This window comes from Tamandua tetradactyla, chromosome 19, assembly GCF_023851605.1.
Source record: "Tamandua tetradactyla isolate mTamTet1 chromosome 19, mTamTet1.pri, whole genome shotgun sequence".
In the NCBI taxonomy this organism is placed as follows: Eukaryota; Metazoa; Chordata; class Mammalia; order Pilosa; family Myrmecophagidae; genus Tamandua; species Tamandua tetradactyla.
In genome coordinates, this window is record NC_135345.1 from 8,806,363 (window position 1) to 8,826,613 (window position 20,251).

General features: G+C 44.1%; 1 protein-coding gene and 1 non-coding gene across 2 annotated transcripts in view; one reads left to right on the forward strand and one right to left on the reverse strand.

The window, feature by feature from the left end:
• The first annotated feature begins 6,835 nt into the window (after positions 1 to 6,835).
• The window catches only part of OTOP1 (otopetrin 1), a 65,952-nt gene continuing 52,536 nt past the window's right edge, over positions 6,836 to 20,251 (forward strand). Inside the window, exon 1 of the mRNA XM_077137079.1 lies at positions 6,836 to 7,238. Within this exon, the coding sequence (XP_076993194.1) occupies positions 6,836 to 7,238 (403 nt within the window). The remainder of the gene's footprint in view (positions 7,239 to 20,251) is intronic.
• LOC143663801 (U6 spliceosomal RNA) lies at positions 13,585 to 13,695 on the reverse strand. The gene has a single exon (XR_013166182.1). It is a non-coding gene; the product is annotated as a U6 spliceosomal RNA (small nuclear RNA).

A 20,251-nucleotide genomic window follows, 5' to 3' on the forward strand; every position in this document is an offset into this window, starting at 1 on the left:
CCTAACTTGGTCCACACCTGCATCGTTCAGTAATGAGGATACTGGGGGCCAGTGCGGCGACCTTCGGGATCTGGAGCCCAATTGGTGGCATTGGCCTTGCTGATTCCCACTGCCTGGAAGTCACCTGCCTGTTGGCCATTGCCCTACTTATTTGCATTTCTTCCAGAGATTATGTATGTGCAGGAAGAGGAGACAAAATACAAATCCTCCCTTTTTACTATGTGTTGTGTTTGTTGTTAGGAGGTGGTTTTCTTGAAGCAGTTGGTACCTTATCTCTGAGGCACATGCTCTGAAGTCATGAGATTAAATGGAGTCATGAGTCTTTAAGGGAAAGAGCTTAAGAGTTGGGATCGGCTAGACCCTGCACATCTCACCTGCCTGTAAGACCTCAAGGAATAATTGACCTGCCCTTTAGTTTTGTTTTTTTTTTTTAATTTTTTTTATTAATTTTTAAATTTTTTTTAAATAATGAGAAGAAACACAAACATTCTTAACATGTGATCATTCCGTTCTACACATATAATCAGTAATTCACAATATCATCACATAGTTGCATATTCATCATCATGATCATCTCCTAGAACATCCACACCAATTAAGGAAAAGAAATAAAAAGACAACAGAAAAAGGAATAAAACGAAAACAGAAAAAAAATTATACATACCATACTCCCCACCCTTCCCTTTCATTGATCACCAGCACTTCAAACTAAATTTACTTTAACGTTTGTTCCCCCTATTATCTATTTTTATTCCATATGTTCTACTCGTCTGTTGACAGGGTAGATAAAAGGAGTATCAGACACAAGTCCACAATCACAGTCACACTGTGAAAGCTACATCATCATACAACCATCATCAAGAAACATGGATACTGGAACACAGCTCTACATTTTCAAGCTGCCCTTTAATTTTTAATGACTTTCTTCATTTGTGTAATATGCTTGATATCTGTCTTGTAGGATTGTGGATGATAGTAATAATATTTTCAAAACACCTGAAAGCTTGAGACTTAGTAGGTGCTCACTCAATAAATGATAATGGAGAGGGGAAAAAAAAGGAGAATCACAGATCAGGAATGTCACATCAAATCACGGTGTCTGCAAAGGAAAAAGTCAGGCATGATCACTTAAACAGAATCAGACTTGATTTGTGTGCACACACATGTGAAGATAGGTAGAAAGATGACATTTAAAATAAGGACCAAGTTCAGAATCAGGTAGCTAAGCCATTCAATGATGTGAGGGCCCAGTGCAAGGCTGAGGATACAAACCCCAGAAGTCAGTAGCTGAATTAGGAGCCCTTGGTTTAGAGCCAGTAGAGGGAGGTTGAATGGGACCAAAGAGGAGTCTACAATGACAGCTTCCACAAATAAATGTGTGTGTATTTCTATATTAACATGCATAGTATATCTACTATTTGGATAGAAATCAAAAGTTGGAATTTTCTGTTTAGCACACTTTGCTATTAGTCAATTAGGGTTGATACTTTTGCCAGCTAGGATGGTAGTAAGATGTGCCAGTTTGAAAGTATTATATACCGCAGAAAAGTCATGTTTTAATACTGATCCAGTTTTGTGGGAGCAAGATTGAATAATATATGTTGGAAACATTTGATTAGATTATCTCCACAGAGATGTGGCATGCTCAATTGTGTGATCTTTGATTAGTTGGAGGTATGATCCCACCCATTCCAGGTGAGTCTTGATTAGTTTACTGGAACCTTTGAAAGAGGAAACATATTGGAGAAATGACAGATTCAGCAGAAACTTCAGAGCAGAGCCTAGAGAAATGACAGAGCCAGCAGATTCAGCTGACACAGATGCTTGGAGCCCAGCGGACGGATGTCACCATTAGATGTTAAGCAAGCCAGAATCTGGAGCAAGCCAAGGGAAGCCAAGAGGTGAAAGCCAGCCCAGGAGAAGCAAAGTGAGGAACCCCCACAGGCACAGAGGCTGAAAGCAATGGAGCCCAGGAGCAGATGCCAGCTATGTGACTTCCCAGCTGTCAGAGGTGCTCCTGACCCATAGGCCTTCTTTGACTTGACTTATCTTTCTCTGGATGCCTTTGTTTGGACAATTTTATAGGCTTAGAGCTATAAACTTATAACTTATTTAATTCCCCTTTTTAAAAGCCATTCCAGTTCTGGTATATTGCATTCCAACAACTTGTGAACTACAGGAGATTACCCTATTATTTAGAAACAGACTTTTTTATAAATTTGTTTAAGAAGGGTCATGCGTGGGGTGCATGGGTGGGTCAGTGGTGGAATGCTTGCCGTCCATGTGGGAGACCTGGGTTCAATTCTCAGACCATGCACCTAAAAAATAAATAAATAAAAAAGGGTCATGCCTGGTAGTTGTTGCTGTTAAATAGCTGCCATGTAAGTTATTTAAAGGTCTTTTCCTTTATTAGAACTATTAAATAAAAAGTGTCAAGCACTGCCTCTCTCTAAACATGCCTGTGGGAGGAGCACCCACTGACAAGAGTAATGGATAATTAAATTGACAATTGTAAATCTTTATCATGAAAATCAGGAATGTGTAAGGAACAAATAAGGAAAAAATGTGTGCTCTTAAAAGTGTCCCTGACTTTCACAAAATAAGTATCAAGACCAGTATTTCAACTGGTCTTGCACACTAATTGCCAGGCCCAAAGCTCAGAGAGGCTGTGATTCAGTTGTAGGGTGATCAGGAATTTTTCAAGAGTTACCCGGGTGATTCTAGTGTGCTGGCCAGGATGAGAAGCTACCCTGTTGCCCTAGTGAGTTTGCACAGAGATATCTCTGCAGTAGCCAGAAAGTTAGAATTGGCAGGGAAGGTAGGGATAACTGAGTCCAACTTAGTTCACTACGGTGAAAACCAGATTGGATTTCCCCCAAATCTGTGTCTGGGCTTTAGCTTTGGAGGCAACAGTCTTTCCTAGGAGATTTGAAACATGATTTAGAGCTCTTGGCTGTATCAGGGTTCTTTGGTTTTATGCAAAATGGTTTCTGGCTGAACTTTGCAAAGAGAAATGCATTGGAAAGGAATCAAGGGGAAAGCTGAAGAACCAAGTCTTGTAAAGGACATTAAAGAGGATAGTTTGGGTGAGGAGCTAGGGATCTGGGCAGTAGGAGTTGGACAAGCCTCTGCAGCATCTGTGGTTAGAATAAATGCCCTTTCCCTTTTTAAGAAAAGCTTTTTTTTTCTTCCCCACCTTTATGTTTTATGTACATCTAGTCACAAATTACTTGTTTATACATTGAGTTTAAAACCACTCCACTCACTTCTCATTATATTTTTATATGAAAAATAACATATATACAAAACAGCAATAAACTTCAAAGCATATAGCAACAATTAGTTGTAGAACAGATTTCAGAGTTTGGTATGGATTACAGTTCCACAATTTTAGGTTTTTACTTGTAGCTGATCTAAGATTCTGGAGACTAAAAGAAATATCAATATAATGATTCAGCAGTCATACTCATTTGTTAACCCTACCTTCTCTGTATAACTCCACCATCACCTTTGATCTTTCTTCCACTTTTTAGGGGTATTTGGGTTATGCCCATTCTAACTTTTTCAAGTTGAAAGGGACTGCCGATAATATGGGATAGTGGGATGGAACTCGCTGATATTCTGGAGAGGCTGGCCCCTCTTCCTTACAGGACTTATCTGGTCCAGGGACCCATCTGGAGGTTGTACATTTCTGAAAAGTTAACCTAGTTCATGGAACCTTTGTAGAATCTTATATAATGCCCTAGGTGTTCTTCAGAATTGGCAGGAATGGTTTTGGTTGGGGTTTGGCAAGTTACGGTAGGTAGCAATGTCTAACTGAAGCTTGTGTAAGAATGACCTCCAGAGTAGCCTCTTGACTATTTGAACTCCCCCCACCACTGATAACCCATTTGTTAGACTTTTTACCCCCTTTGGTCAGGATGATATTGTTGTTCCCATGGTGCCAGGGCCAGGCTTATCCCTGGGAGTCAACTCCCATACTGCCAGGGAGACTTTCATCCCTGGATGTCATATCTCACGTAGGGTGGAAGACAATGAATCCACTTGCAGAGCTGGGCTTAGAGTGAGGTCATATCTGAGCAACAAAAGAGGTCCTCCAGAAGTAACTCTTAGGCATACCTATAGGTGGGCTAAGCTTCTCCACTCACAAGAGCAAGCCTCAAAATCAAGGGCTTGGCCTATTGATTTGGGTGTACTTAATGTTTGACCCAGTATCAGGGGTTTCCCCAGTGGTAAAGTTTAGTAGTTCCATATTTTTTCTCCCATCCCTCAAGGAATTTTGTCAATACTTTTTGATTATCTGCTTAATATATTCTGGGATATATCCAGTCATTACATTAAGAGATACAGGATTATAGGCCCTCATTTCTATTCTGCACTCCTTATGTTTTTGATTGTTTAAATGAGCTATCTAGACAGGTTGAATTAGATTATGTGCTACAGAAAATTTAGGTTCTGGACAAAATAAACCTTTCTTCCTTTGGTCTCAAAGAGTAGGTGAGGTTCTAAAATATACACAATGTCTTCTTTACTCCTGTGTTCTGAATTATCTTAATCCCCATCTGATCAGCTTTGTTCTTATCACTTAATACCAGGTTACACAGATATAAAACAGCCTCTCAAAACCCAGAAATAACAATTACCACTCCGGACTAACTGTGACTGCTATAAGAGCTTACAGTCTCTGCCCCTGTTTTCTTATAACTATTTTCCAAATGAGACCATACAATATTTGCTCTTTTGTTTCTGGCTTATTTTGCCTCACCAAATGTCCCACAGGTTCATTCACAGTGAAAAAGACTTTGTGTGATTTTGTTCAGTATTCCTTGAGATGGGAAAGAGTTTAGTGAATTCTAGGAGCTGTTTACACGGAATTTGTAAAAATAATTAATGAAACATCTATTAGGAATACTCTGTATACACTGGGGTCTACTTTTAAAACAGCAGGATTGCAGCGTCTTTCCTTGGTCAAAGGGAGAGGGAATTTGAAGAGAAGAGCAGAACAGAAGAATAATCCTAAAATGGCCATAAAGGTCTCTTCCTCCAAGTCTCACAGACTCTGATCTGAAGTTGAGGAATAAGAGTTTCCCCATTTGGACAAAATGTAATGTGTGGTTGAGATTTTATTTCTAAAGCAACATGTGCAATTAGCTTTCAGTACAGCTGCTGCCTTTAAAACTGTTTCAAAGCCCACTTTGGGCATCTTCACAATATTCTCCTCGAGATGGATCATTCCTGTCTACTCACAGCAATGTGATAATATTTCCCATCTTCTGACAGTCAGTTTGACCCCTATGTGCTCCCCAGCTAGCATGCATTTCTTCAGTCCCCTGTACAGCAAAACTCCACGCAAGAGTTCTGTGTTCACTATTTCCTATTGTGTGCTTCTCATTTTCAAAAATTATATTATGGCATTGATGCAAACGAATACAATTTGAGGAGTTGAAAAGGGCGTCAGGAGCCATGCCCCCTCTCTGGCCCAGGTGCCTTCGGGAGCCCTATCCCTCCCCAGCCCAGGTACCTTCAGTGGCAGGAGTGAAGAGTGACCCTGGTGCTTAGCACAAGCCTTCTCACACACCTGCTGTGTGCTGTCCTCTCCCTGCTCACTCACACCCTGACTGCCACCATCTGTCTTGGGACCGTCAGGACTCTTTTAATGCCATTCATCCAAGCCAGCAGTGGCCACCACAGAGGGCTGGGACCCCCAAGTCTTCTCCCATCTGGACTCATTCCCACCTGTGTGTGTTTTTTACAGTTACATTCATGCAGTTACACGACAAACCACACCAAAACTTAGTGGCTTAAAACTAAGCCCATGCCCGCTCCGCTTTGTTCACACGTAGTTTCCTATCAACTTGGAGGAGGAAGGGACAGGATGACCCCTCTTCTTGGAAGTGGCTCATGTCTTACCCTGCATCTGGGCATCTCCCAGCTGACTGCCCGAGGTTCATCAGAGGCACAACACCCAGACAGACAAAAGCATGACTTACTTATCCCCATTCGCAGGTCCCCGGGCAGGGGCTCCTTTCCCCATCGGACACACACCAAGACAGATGAGTAGACAGACACCTGTGACCTCATAGAAAATACTCCACAGAAATACACACAGACAAAGCAGTCAGACAGACACGCTACCTATAGGCTCACCGGGACCTCTGCAGACACAGGCACGGATGCACAGGTTCAGCCCCGAACAGTGCAAGGCTCGGCGGACCCCGGTGCCCCCTCTCTCGGCCGGGTGCGGCGCCCTCTGGCTCTCCCCTCCACCCTCCCTGCCACGTCCCTCACTTGGGGAGTGGGCGGGGGGCGCCTCTTGCCTTCCAGGGTTTCCGGGGTGCCCGGGCAGGGATGAGCGCGGCGGGTAGCGGGCGGGTCCCTGCGCGCTGGCAGGGGGAGTCGGGGCGGGGCAGAGGTGCGGGGGGCCGGGCTGGCTCGGTCCCAGGTCAGGCAGGCACGATCGGGATCCCGGAAAGGCCAATGTGCACCCTGGAGTGAGCGGGAGGGCTGCGCGGGAGCTGGGGAGGGAGGGCTAGTGGGCAGTGGGCGTCGTGGAACGCGGAGAAGCCGGGGACAGCCAGGGACAGCCGGGTGGGGGGCACTGGTAAGTGAGGCGAGGTGGGGACGTTGACAGAGAGCAAAGGGGCAGAACGGCGGGAAGGCAGGCGGAAGAGGGGTAGCTCAGCAGAAGGCGTGGGGCAGGGATCGGAGGGCGGTGAGCAGGAGTCGGGGCTGGTTAGCAGGTCACATCGGGGCAAAGGCAGGAGCTAGGAACAGCAGGCGGGTCCAACCGGCCGCAGCCACCTCGGGGACAAAACTCGGTGGCTGTCCCGCCAAGATGCTGCAAGGCCGGGGAGCGCCCTCCTCTCTCGGGGCTGCTGCGAGGGCCCCGGACCAGGGTGGGTCGAGGCCCGCGGCCAGTCCACCGCGCCTCCTCCCCGCTCCCGGTTCTCCGGAGTCCCTGGCCCCTCGGCGGGGCGTCATCCGCTCCAGCGTCCCGCAGAAGCTGGCCGAGGCGCTGAGTAGCCAGTACGGGCTGAACATGTTCGTGGCGGGGCTGCTGTTCCTGCTGGCCTGGGCCGTGCACGCCTCGGGCGTGGGCAAGAGCGACCTGCTCTGCCTCCTCATCGCGCTCATGCTGCTGCAGCTGCTCTGGATGCTGTGGTACGTGGGCCGCAGCTACGCGCACCGCCGCCTCATCCGCCTCAAGGACACACATGCCGGCGCAAGCTGGCTGCGCGGTGAGTCTCGGACCCAGCCGGTGCCGGCGAGTGTGCTGCGCATCCAGCGAGCTCGCCCGCCACTTGCAACCCAGCTGCAACTCTGCACCCTTTACTCCTTGGTCTTCTTTGCTGCAGTCTTTTCTGCCTCTGTTTTCCTGGAAGTCCCTCCTGGCTTTCCTCTCCTGCTCTTCCTTCTCTCTCTTTCTCTAGTAAGCTTTTGACAAGGCACTACCTGGGTCATTGCAGTAACTCCTTCTTCCTGAGTTCAGGTTACTGCCTGACATTCCATTATTCGGGCTACATTTACACACGCCTGTTCAAATCCTGCCCAGGTTCAAAGCCCTGCAGTGGCTCACTGGCCCCGAGATGAAGGCCACGCTCCCTTTTCTGACATTCAAGGGTCTGAGATCTGGCCCCACCTGGCCTCCTTGCTTTTATCCCCTCCTTTGCCCCCTCTCTGGGCTCCAGGCATTCCCAAAGTTCCCATCAAGTATTTCACCCTTCCATGCCTCTGCGTGTGCTGTTTCCTCCTCCTGGGGTGTCTCTTCAACCATCCCACCTGCCCTCCTGCCCATCTGCCTTTCCAAGATGGGGCTGGATTCTCACAACATCATCTCTCAACAAAGTTCTGACCACCCCACCCACCACCTTCCCTCACCGTGCCTTTGTTGACACATCTGTGCCCTCCAGGACTCTGTAGGGCCTCTGTGATGCTGGGGCCATGTCCTAGAGTTCTGTCCTAGAGCCATCTCAGGGCCAGGCATAAATTAGGTGCTTAGAATATGCAAGTGGGATGGATGAAGTAATGAATGAGGTTTGCATGTTGGAGCAATGGGGAATAGAACCTCTTGCCAGGTCCTCAAAACACACTGATTGAAACATCGTTAAGATAGGAAACCCTGAAAGGGAAACAAACTCCATGCTGATCATACAAGGGAGGAGGCGATGGGAAATCCAGAAGGGAAAACTTCATGGCGGGAGGCCAAGTGCACTTCCCACCATGTGGTCCAGACACATCACATGTCTCCATTCAGATTCTCCTGTTACACCTGGATTTAAATCTCAGTGAGGGTGTGGCTCTCTCTTTTCTTGCATGACCTTAGGCAAGTTAGTTCATCCCCTGCCCCCAGCTGGCATCAGCATCTATAGAATGGGAGTCACAGGAGGCTGCTGGGCCCAGGCTGGATGCCAGCACACATGAGTTGTCCTTCCCACATCCCTTCCAAGCTCTGACCCAAATGCTATCTTCTCTTGTGCATGGTAGGAATTACCACTCCCGAGCCACAGCTATATCTGGCTAAAGCTCTCTTTTTTTGTTATTATCATTTTCTGCCTTGTTTTATGACTGTTTAGATGTGAGTCTGATCATCTGGATGAGACTTTAGGTTTCGTAGGCTCAGGGTCTACGTGTAGTTCATGTTGCCTTGGGAACCGGATGTGACACCAGGGACACCCAGATTCCAGTTCCAGAAATGGTTGTTTTAGGGAAGGTCATGGTTTGTGACTTCTTGTGAATGGCAGGTAATCCAATGCCATATAAAACAAACAAACCAAAAAGGGCATGAAATGTTATACTGAGGATATTGTCTAACGCAGGCTAAAAATACACCCACACACTCAGGTTTTCCCTCTGCTTTGCTGTAGTGGAGGGTCCTTTCTTTGTCCCTCCCTCACTTTCTTCTTCCCTCCTTCCTTCCTTCTTCCTCCCCTCCTTCTCTCCTTCCCTTCCTTTCTTTCTCCCTCTCCCCTCTCTTCCCTTCCTTCTGCTCTTTCTCCCCCTGATGTCTTTCCTTGCTCCTCCTTCTCTCTCCTCTCCCAACCCCCCCACCCACACACACCCTCTCTTCCTTCTCCTTCCCATTGGGTCTATTTTAGAACAAGTGGTCAAAGCAGGACTCTCTGAGGAGGTCTCTTTTGAGCAGAGGTTTGAATGCTGGAAAGGAGGAAGTGCAACCCAGGCAGAGGGAACAGCCTGTGTAAAGACCCTGAGGCAGAACTGAATTTGATGTGTGGAAGGAATAACAAGAAGGCTTGAAGGCTGAAGCCCTGAGATTTAATAGGAGAAGGCAAAATGGAGGGGAGGGGTTTGGGGGAAGGCCAGATCACAGGAGACTGTGCCAGTCACTGCCAGGCTTTTATTCTAAAAGTGGTGGGAAGCCATTGGACGGTTCTGAGGATAGGGGTGGGGCATGGGCAAATTTGCATTTTAAACACCTATGGTATTGGACTGGAGGGGCAAGTGTGGAGGCAAATGCCATCCTCCAGGGGAGATACGACAGTGGCTTGGATGGGGAATGGCGAGGTGGTGGATGAGATGAGAAGCGGATATCTCTCTTGCTGATGGCCTGGATGGGTTGGATGGGTGATATAAGAAGATTGCACTTCAGGAAGGCTTCACATTTTGGGTCCTGAGTCACTGGGTGACTGGTAGTGCCATTTCTCAAGATAGGGAAGATGAAGTGAGGAACGGAGGGTGGGGTTGGGGGCAATGAGAGAATTTAGGTTTGCACTTGGGCTGTCATTTGGATGACCATGTAGAGCTGGAATGAATGAGTCCATATACAGAGCACATAGTAGGCGTTTGATAAATGGTGGCTGCTTGAATACTTAGTAAATTGTTCCCATAATTACCCACACAACCATTTAAATGAGGCCTGTGCTAATGGAAATGCCATCGGCTCTGGAAGGCTTGGTAATGTCTCCATTCTACTCTGTCATCTTCTGCTTTCCCCGTCAATAAGTCAGGAGTCTTAGCCTGCCTCTCAGGGAGCTGCTGGGAGAGGTCAAATGAAGTGGTTTGCAAAGCGCTGTCGATGCCTGCGGATGAGCTGTGGGCTCATCAGAGAAGCTAGAGGCTAATTACCCCAGAGAGTCTAAGCCAAGGGGAAGCACCTACAGCCACAGCAGAGACTGTGGTTTTTACTGGAATCAGCTGGAAAGACAGGTGGGACTCAAGAACCTGGCTCCATGCTGGCCCTGGTGACAGTGAAGTCTAGGAAATCGAAACAACCAGTGGGATTCCAGGCTGTGGGGTTTGCCAAAGAAAGTTTCTGGGTCTGGGTGTGGGCTATGAGATGTATCTTTTAGTAGGAAATATTTATTCCACCTACGGGAGGGTTGCTGAAAAGAAGGGGTCTCAGTACCTGTGTAGTGTGTGTGTGTGTCGGGGGTGGGTGGAAGGCAGGGATCCAGGGGGAGAGGGGCGGGTCGCAGTGGGGCCTGGCCGCAGGGGGTGCGACAAAGTGAACATGGTTTCTTAGAAATGAAAAATAAGACCTGGTGCTAAAAACTCCCCAGAGATGACAGATTATTAATCCAGCTCCGCTGTTTTCCTCTGTTCTGTCCTGTCTCAAACCCATAAAGTGTTATGAACACACAATGATGGGAATGAGGACGATAAGAGTCACAGCTATGTTTATTGAGGGTGTTTCGAATGCCAGGCACTTTAAAAGCACTGTCCCAGTAATCCCTTTTAAAATGTGAATAATCATCTCCAAGTTTATTTCTTTTTGGGTGCAGATTTTTACATAGGCTTTTATCCCCTTAAAATGAAGCACATCCATATATGTTACACACCACACAGATATTCAGCTGCCACCTGCATGCCGTCCCTTGAAAAGAGCCATTCCGAGCACAACATTCATTGTCCCTTAAGGGACCAGAGGGAAAGGGGCAGAGAGTGAGTGAGTGGCTGTTGTAAGCCCAGCCCAGGGTGGCAGCAGTGCCAGTTGCAGAGACAAAGGCTGGAACACTTGGGCTGGAATGGGGTGTTTCCAAAAAGCACATAGTAGAGTGCATTGTAGGTTCCCCTGTGAGAACGGGAGGGTTGCTGAAAAGAAGGGGTCTCAATACCTGTGTAGTGTGTGTGTGTGTGGGGGGGGAGGCAGGGATCTGGGGGGAGAGGGGCGGGTCGCAGTGGGGCCTGGCCGCAGAAAGCAGAGGAGGAGGGAGAGAACAGGAAGCAGGGCTGGGGAACAGGAGGGATGCACAGCCTGTCAGCGCCACCTTGACTCACGGGAAGCACTTAGAGGCTGCGTCCCGGCGCTGTGCAGCCGGCGGTGGAGAGGGGTGCCTCCGGACAGGAGCCGTTCAGGGGCCGACCCCCTCTGACTTCAGGCAGGGGCAGTCATCAGTCCAACTTCACCTGATTTCTCTCCCCAGAACGGACATTCATCTTGATTATTTTCAGCCTAGCTGTTCTGTGGCCCGCCGCCTCCCAGTTGCTCCTGGTTTCCTTGGCTTCTGTCCAGGATGGCTGTGGCAAGCCCATGTTACTGTGTCCCAGCACCCCTTTTTCTCTTTTAAACAGCTTTATTGAGATATGGCTCACCTCCCATACACAAGTCACCCACTGAAGTTATACATGCCGATGGATGGTTTTTACTGTTTTCACAGAGTTGTGCAACCGCCATCAAGATCAATTTTCAGATACTTTCATCATTCAAAAAGAAACCTTATGGGCGGAAGGAAGCAGGTGATTGTGAGAATAATTAACAGTGCTGAATGGTGGGTGAGCGTGAAAGGGGAAGTTTAGAGTCATGCTTGTTGCCAGAAGGAAAGGAGGAGGTTAAATGGGAATGGATGACAGTGAATCTTATAGTGGACAATGTCTGTGATTAACTATATAGATACAAAAAAAGTTCTGTCATGAAGTAGAACAAATGAGTTAATCATAGAGGAGTATGGGGGGAAACGTACCTACTGCAAACTATGGATTATAGTTAGTAATATTTTAATATTCTTTCATCAACAGCAACAAATGTACCACATTAATACTGTGGTCAATAATAGCTGGTGGAGGGAGGAGGGAATGAGGAGTATGGGGGGATTAGGGTTTTCTGTTTTCTTTTCCGGAGTCATGAAAATGTTCTAAATTTGATCATGGATGTATGCACAACTACGTGATGGTACTGTGAGCCAGGGATTGTATACTTCAGATGGTTTCTATGGTGTATGAAAATATCTCAATAAAATAGCATTAAAATATAACAGCTAAAATTATAAAATTGTTAGAGGAAAATTTAGTGATACATTTCCTTGATCTTGGATTTGGCAATGGATTCTTAGATATGAAACCAAAAGCAGGAACAGCAAGAGAAAAACTAGATAAATCAGACCTCGAAGTTAAAGAAAAGAAAGAAAGAAACCTTGCACTCTTTAGCTGTCACCCCATTGTGCCCACATCTTCTCCAGTCCTTGGCAATCACTGATCTATTTTCTATCTCTAAGATTTGTCTATTCTGGATATTTCATATAAAATGGAATCACACAATATGTGGCCTTTTGTGACTGGCTTCTTTCACTTAACAAATGTCACAGAAATTCTCGAGGTGGGTGTTATCACCCCGTTTACTTGATGAAGTTGAAGGGGCTCCCAGAGGAGAGCTGAGCTCCCCATTACTGGAAATATCCAAACAGAGTGAGAAAGAAAATAAGGGATACACTCATTGTTTAGGGGCAGATGGCATGATATTAATGGAGTTAGAGAAGGCAAAATCTTCCACTTCAATTTTGCTTCTGTCTTCACTATTGAGAAGAAGGATCTTGATACTTGTCAGAGCAACAAAAACAGAGCAAGCCAAGCAGGCATAGAAAGAATGGGTGGCTGGCATCCTGTTTGGCAACCTGGACTGAGCGCCCACTCGGTACTGGGCAGGGGCTGGACTTTGAGGATGGAAGGATGAACTAGGCATGGCCCTGCACTCAGGGGCTCTGGGTGGGTGGGTGGGGGGCAAGGACGGTTGGGGGCAGCACGGCATGATGGCTGAGCGGATGCTGTTGGGGCCAGACAGGGAGCTCCACTTCCGTGCCTCAGTTTTCTTCTCTGTAAAATGGGAATGATGACAATGCCTACCACGTAGGATTGTTACGAGAATAAGTGAGCTAGAATAGACTCTTGCACAATTTAAGTGCAATATATTCTTATGTAACGTGAATGATTCAGTATTAGGAGATGGGGTGGGAGACTGCAGAAGAGTATCCTTGGGTGAAGGTATGGGGGGGTGACTTTTGTTTTTGAGTGAAATGTTTAAGGCAGGAAGTGAGTCCAGAGATGCTGGCAAAATTTGTACTATGTAGAACCCTACACAGCAGCCTTCAGGCCTTGGCTTTGTCCCGAGGGTAAGGAGAGTCATGTAGGTTTTCAAGGAGAGTAATGTGATCAGCATTTCAGAATGACCATTCAGTCTCCAATGTGGAAGCTGGGCTTAAGAAACAGACCACTTAGAATCATCTGGATTTAGATGTCAGAAAGCTGTCTGGATTTTTTTTAAATGATAAAAAGAATATGCAGAATACAAAGAGCTCAGTGTGACAGTGACATCCAGAAAAATTCAGAAGATCGCCATGCAGAGGGTTTTTTTTTAAAAATATGGAACACTTCATGAATTTGCGTGTCATCCTTGTGCAGGCAGGGGCCATGCTAGTCTTCTCTGTATCATTCCAATTTTAGTATATGTGCTGCCAAAGTGAGCACCATGCAGAGGGTTTTGAGAAATTCAAGAAAGGGAGCTGTGATCCCAAGAACTGCCCTGGTGTTACTATGAGAGAATCTTAAATGCATTTCCTTAAATTTTTGTGTTTTTGTTGTTGTTGGAGCTTTTGGTCTGATAGGCAGTATAAGCATGATGCCAGGATTTCAGCATCAGCAAGAGTATGTGGCTGTCATAAGGCAGATACAGGTTTGTCATTCAATGGGAAAGAAGTCAGCTCACACACGAGTGTCTTGTCCTCCTTTGAGGGTTGTCTAGGCCCCCTTAGGAGAGTGGTGCCGGAAGGGCCAAAGGAGGCTCATTCCAGAAGAGAGAAGGATGCAGAAGTCACAGGGTAGAAAACACTGCATCTAATACCTGTCAGCTCCATGTCATCCTTTGGCTATCAGCAGACAAGAGTCATTGCCTCCAGGAAGCCCTCCCTGACACCTCCTGGTATGACCCCAGGTTGTATGTTCTCACAGCACCCTATTCATTTTCCTCCTAGCACTATCAGGCTGGAAATCATGTTATTCACTTACTGTTTTACTGTTTGTCTAACCAGACTGTGAACTCATGAAGGCAAGAGACCTTGTCCATTTGGGCTTATCATTATATTCCCAACAGCCAGCATGGTATCTAACATGTGATAAGGGCCAATTGATATCTGATGAACAACTGAATGAATGAATGAATGAGTGAATGGAGACAGAAGTTCCAGGCAAGAGGATTAAAGTTTAGTTTAAGGAAGAACATTCTAGTGTAAGCACCTACTGGTGATGGAAGGACTCACTTGGGAGATGTCAAGCCTCTCAGCGACTGGCATGTCCAGGTGGAGACCTGGAGGCCACCTGGTCATGATGCATCAGAAAGCATCCTTGCTTCAGGTGGGGGATGCAGACTGCCTTGGAAGGGGCCTTTCTACCTCTAAGGTTCTTCTCTGTGGTACCCTAGGCACTTTCTGGATTTTTCTCAAATAAGCTGGCTGGTACACTTCCTAATTTTTTCCCTAAGATTTTCTTTGTGGCTGAGTGATGAGAATAATAACAATATGTCTATAAAATTTTATATGTGTGAGACACTGTGTGTGCATGGCTCATTTAATCCCTTCAACAGCCCCATGACATACGTATTATTATTATCCCCATTTTACAGATGAAGAAACTGAGGTTCGAGGAAGTTAAGTAATTGCACGAGGTCATCAATCACTATGTAGTAGAAAGCAAGATTTGCAGCTAAACCTTTGGCTTCTACTGCCTTTTTAGAGCACAATTGAATTTTGTCAGTGTTTCCTGAACATCTAAAATTGCACATTCTTTCTTTGAGGCATACGAGGTTTTATATCTCTATATCTTTATCTCTATACATATCTATCAATTTATTGATTGTGTGATTCATTTCTTCATGTCCTTATATTTTGTCTACCAGAACTGTCCGTTTCTGAAGTCTTCCACTCTTGTTTTTTTATTAGTAGCTGTCAGATATATAAAGCAAAAACTTCGTTGTTTGGGCACATCTGTGGCTCGTATATCTTTCTCAGACATTATTTTACCATTTATAAAGATAAAAGTGGGAGTTTCTGTATCCTACTTGTTACATTTAACCTTATATTCCACACGGTCTGATGTTACTATTGTCATTCCTATTTTCTTTTTGTTTGCATTGCCTGGCTCCTCTTTGTCCACTCCTCTATTTTCAGCCTTTGTTGCTAGGTTAAAATATGTTTTGAGTGTATAGCTAGGTATTGTGATTTAATTTGGTCTTTCTGTCCTCGTTTACTAATTAATGGAAGGATTTTGACCATTATAAGTTACTGTAATGATTTATATCTATGAGTTATTATTTTCATCTTTATTTATGGTGATTATAATTAACATATTATACATTATCAGTCCCTTATTTTCCTTTTCCATGTTTGCTTTTTTTTATCACTTGGAAATTTTATTGTTTTTATATTCTATTAATGGTTATCTTTGCTTTTCCTACTCTTATAATCCGATTCATATTATTTCATTAAAAATAATTTTATTTTGAAATAATTTCAAGCTTACAGGATAAGTGCAAAAATATAGAAATTCCATACATACTCCATCCAGATATCCACCAACTATTAAACATTTTGCCTCATTTGCTGTATCAGTCTAAGTATGTATGTATGTATCTGTCTATCTGTCTATCATTTTCTAAACATTTGAGAATATTGTCTACATCATGCTCCTTGGGCAGTTAATACTGCCATGCACATTTCCTAAGGAAAGGATTTTCACTTATGTAACCACTTAAGTATAGTTATCAAGTTTAAGAAATTTAGCATTGATATAAAGCTTATAGTCTATACTCCATTTTTTCTCATATGTCTCAATCATGTCCCTTTGGACCTTTTTTCCTCTATCATTACATCCTATTCAGGATCATATATTGTCTTCAGTTGTTATCGTCACGTTAAACTCTCATAAATTATGTAAACATAAATACAACATGAACTTTCCCATCTCAACCACTCCCACTCCCAAACATACCATTCAGTGGGATTAATCGCTCTCACAATGCCGTGCTACCCCCACCACTATCATGACCAGCACTTTCCCATCACCCCAAGCAGAAGCCCTGCACCAGTTATGCACTGACTCCTCCCTCACCCTTCTCTCCCACTCTCCCACTCTGTGCTCTACTTTGTCTCCTTATGAATTTGCACACTCAAGTTATTTCATACAAGTGGAATCATACACTATCTGTCCCTCTGTCTTAACTCTTAACTCTTGCTCATTTTTGAAAGACATCTTTGCCAGATAAAGTCTGACTTATTTCAATTCACCATGATGTTTTCAAGGTTCGTCCCTGCAGCAGCACGTATCAGAGCTGCACTTCTCTCTAGGTCAGAGCATCATTGCAATGCATGTGCACGTCCGCTCATCCACTGATGGACCTTTGGTTTTTACCTCCACTATTTGGCTACTGTGAACAATGCTGTCATGAACATTGGTTTACAAATAATCTGTCTGTGTCCTGGCTTTCAATTCTTTTAGGTATTTACCTAGAAGTAGTTTGTGGGGTCATATGGTAGTTCCATCTCCAACTTCTTGAGGACCTGTCTGCCACAGCAGCTGCACGATTTCACACTCCTGACAACAATGTGCTAAGGTTCCCATTTCTCTGCAGTCTCATGAACACTTGATACTTTATTTCTCTCTTTTTTTTAATAACAGCCATTCTATTGGGTGTAAGCTGGTGTCTTACTGTGCCTTTAATTTGTGCTTCCCCAATGTCCAACGATATTGAACATCTTCTCACGTGCTCGTTAGCCATCTGTGCATCCTTGTTGGAGAAATGTCAATTCAAATCCTTTGCCTATTTTTATAATGGACCTTTCAGAAACCCCTCTAATTTCTTTCTGTGCATACTTTTTCCCAACATTTCCTTTCTGGTTACAATGGGGCTTAAATGTAACATCCTAAATATATTACAATCTCATTTGAATTGAAACCAAAATTTACTTCAATAGCATACACACGTATGTTTCTATGTTCTCTGTCCCCCCATCCTTATGCAGTTCTTGTCTCAAATTACATATTAATATTTGTAGTAGTCCCAAACCACTGATGCATTGTTTCTTTTTTTGCATTTGCATTTTAGGTCCTGTAGGAAGTAAAAAGTGGGGTTAAAAAGCAAAAATAAATGGTACTGGCATCATATTAACCCAAGTCATTCCCTTTATTGGAGCTCTTTATTTCTTCATGGAACTTTAATCTATTGACTAGTGTCCTTTCCTTTCAACCTTAAGAATTCCTTTTAACATTTCTTGTAGGGCTGGTCTACTGGCAATGAACTCCCTCAGCTTTTGTTTACCTGGGAACGTCTTAACTCTTGCTCATTTTTGAAAGACATCTTTGCCAGATAAAGAATTCTTGGTTGGCAATTTTTGGCTTTTAGCACTTAAACATGTCATCCTACTGCCTTCTTGCTTTCATGATTTCCCATGATAAATTGGTACTTCATCTTACTGAGGTTCCTTTGCACATTAACATGTTGCATCTCTCTTGGAGATTTCAGGATTGTCTTTTTATCTTTGGCATTTGACAGTTTGACTATGTCTCAGTGTGGATTTATTTGGGTTGCTACTGCATGGAGTTTGTGGATCATTTTTTCTTTTTGGATATTTTTATTGACAAATCTTGACACACATATATTCCATACATGGTGCACAATCAGTAACTCACAATATCATCACATAGTTGTGTATTCATCACCATGATAATTTTTTTAGAACATTAGCATCATTCCAGAAAAAGAAATAAAAAGAAAAAACTCATGTCTACTATACCGTACCCCTCCCTCTCATGGACCAGTAGTATTTCCATCTACCCAATGTATTTTACCCATTTATCCCCCCTATTCTTTATTTATTTTATCCATATTTTTTAATCATCTGTCCATACGGGATAAAAAGAGCATCAGATGCAAGGTTTTCACTATTACACAGTTTCAGGTACTTTCCTCCACCCACTCCAACACACCATAAACTAAAAAGGGGTATCTATATAATGCATAAGAATAACCTCCAAAATAAGCTCTCAACTCTGTTTGAAATCTTTGAGCCACTGCAACTTTCTTTTGTCTCATTTCTCTCTTCCCCCTTTTGGTTAAGAAGGTTTTCTCAATCTCTTCATGCCTGGCTCATCCCGGCAGTTCTGTCCCATGTTGCCAGGGAGATTTATACCTCTGGGAATCATGTCCCATGCAGGAGGAGGGCAATGAGTTCACCTGCCAAGTTGGCTTAGAAAGAGAGGACACATTTGAACAACAAAAGAGGTTCTTTGGGGGTGACTCTTAGGCCTAATTTTAAGTAGGCTTAGCCTATCCTTTGCAGGAATAAGTTTCATAGGTGTGAACCCCAAGATTGAGGGCTTGTTCTTATTGATTTGGCTGTCTCCACTGCTTGCGAGAATTTCAGAAATTCTCCAAATGGGGAAGGTATATATTTCCTCTTTTCTCCCCAGTCCCAAAAAGGAACTTTGAAAATACTTTTTTATTCACTGCCCAAATTACTCTGGGATATATCAAGGCATCACACTAACCTGGACAAACCAACAAAATCTCATGCCCTATTCAAGATTCCATGTACTTACCATGTTCCACTAAACTGACCATGCAAGGTAAATTAGGAAATGTACTTCCCAAATATATAAATTTTGCATCCAATAAACATCTTTCCCTTTAGTCTCAGACAGAAGTTGCAGTTTTAATATATGGGGCTGTATCATCCTTAACCTGTATTCTGATTTACCTTAGTCCTATACAGATCAGCTTCATTCATCTTTCAATATGAAGGCTGATCACTTTTTCAACTTTTTAAACAGTTCCTGTATAGGGTACTGCTGACTTTTAGCTTCAGAGTTCTAACTCTGAGTCTCATGGTTCATATAAATACCTGAAGTTTCTGGGACCTACCATGTTATATACAAACAGCTTAGTATCACAGAATTTAGAATTAACTGTTACACCTCCTGAATATATGTGACTGATGTAAGAGATTACAATCTAGGACTCTTTACAAAAGTCCTCATCCCGATAACCCATGCTCTCAACTTTAGTTCACCTAGTTATTTTCTTATAGTCAGTCCATATGTTTGAGGAATGATAATATCTGACTTCTTGTTTCTGACATTTTATTCAACATACAGTCCTTAAGCTTCATTCACCTAGTTGCATGCCTCACAACTTCACTCCTTCTTGAGGCTGCTCAGTAGTCCATTGTATGTAGACACCATAGTTCTCTCTTTCATTCTTCTGCCATTGTACCCTTAGGCCACCTCCATTCATTGTGACTTTAGAACATGCTGCATAAACACCAGCGTGCAAATGTCCATTCATGTCCCCACACTCAGTTCCTCCAGGTCTATACTGAGCAATGGTTTCAGGATCATATGGCAACCCCACACTAGCCTCCTGTGGACCCACCATGCTGCCCTCCAAGAGGCTGTACCTCTCAATTTCCCTACCAACAGTGAGTAGGTACATCTCTTTCTCCACATTTTTTCTAGCACTTGTTTCTCTCTGTTTATTTTTAAACAGTATTATTCACACATCATGCACTCCAACCTAAGTAAATAGACATGCCTTCTCCACCATAATTGATATGAAGACATTTCCTTTTCTTCCACAAAGAAGCCATACTCCTCCCCCATGCCCCTGCCTGTTGACATTTAGTTTTGGCATAATGCTTTTGTTACATTCAGTGGAAGCATATTACAATGTTACTGTTGACTATAGACCATAGCTTGCATTGACTGTACTTTCTCCTGTATACCATTTGTATTTGTCAGGGTTCACAGAGAAACAGAACCAACAAGAGATAATCTGTAAATATGAGATTTATAAATAAATCTCACACAACCGTGGGAATGGAAGAGTCCAAAATCCATAGAGCAGGCTGTGAAGCTGGCAGCTCTGATAAAGGGTCTAGATGAACATCACAGGAGTGGCTCACTGGCTGAAGAAACAGTGAGAGTCTCTCTTCTTTTTTAAAAGCCTTCAATTGATTGGATTACCTTGCTGGTGGGA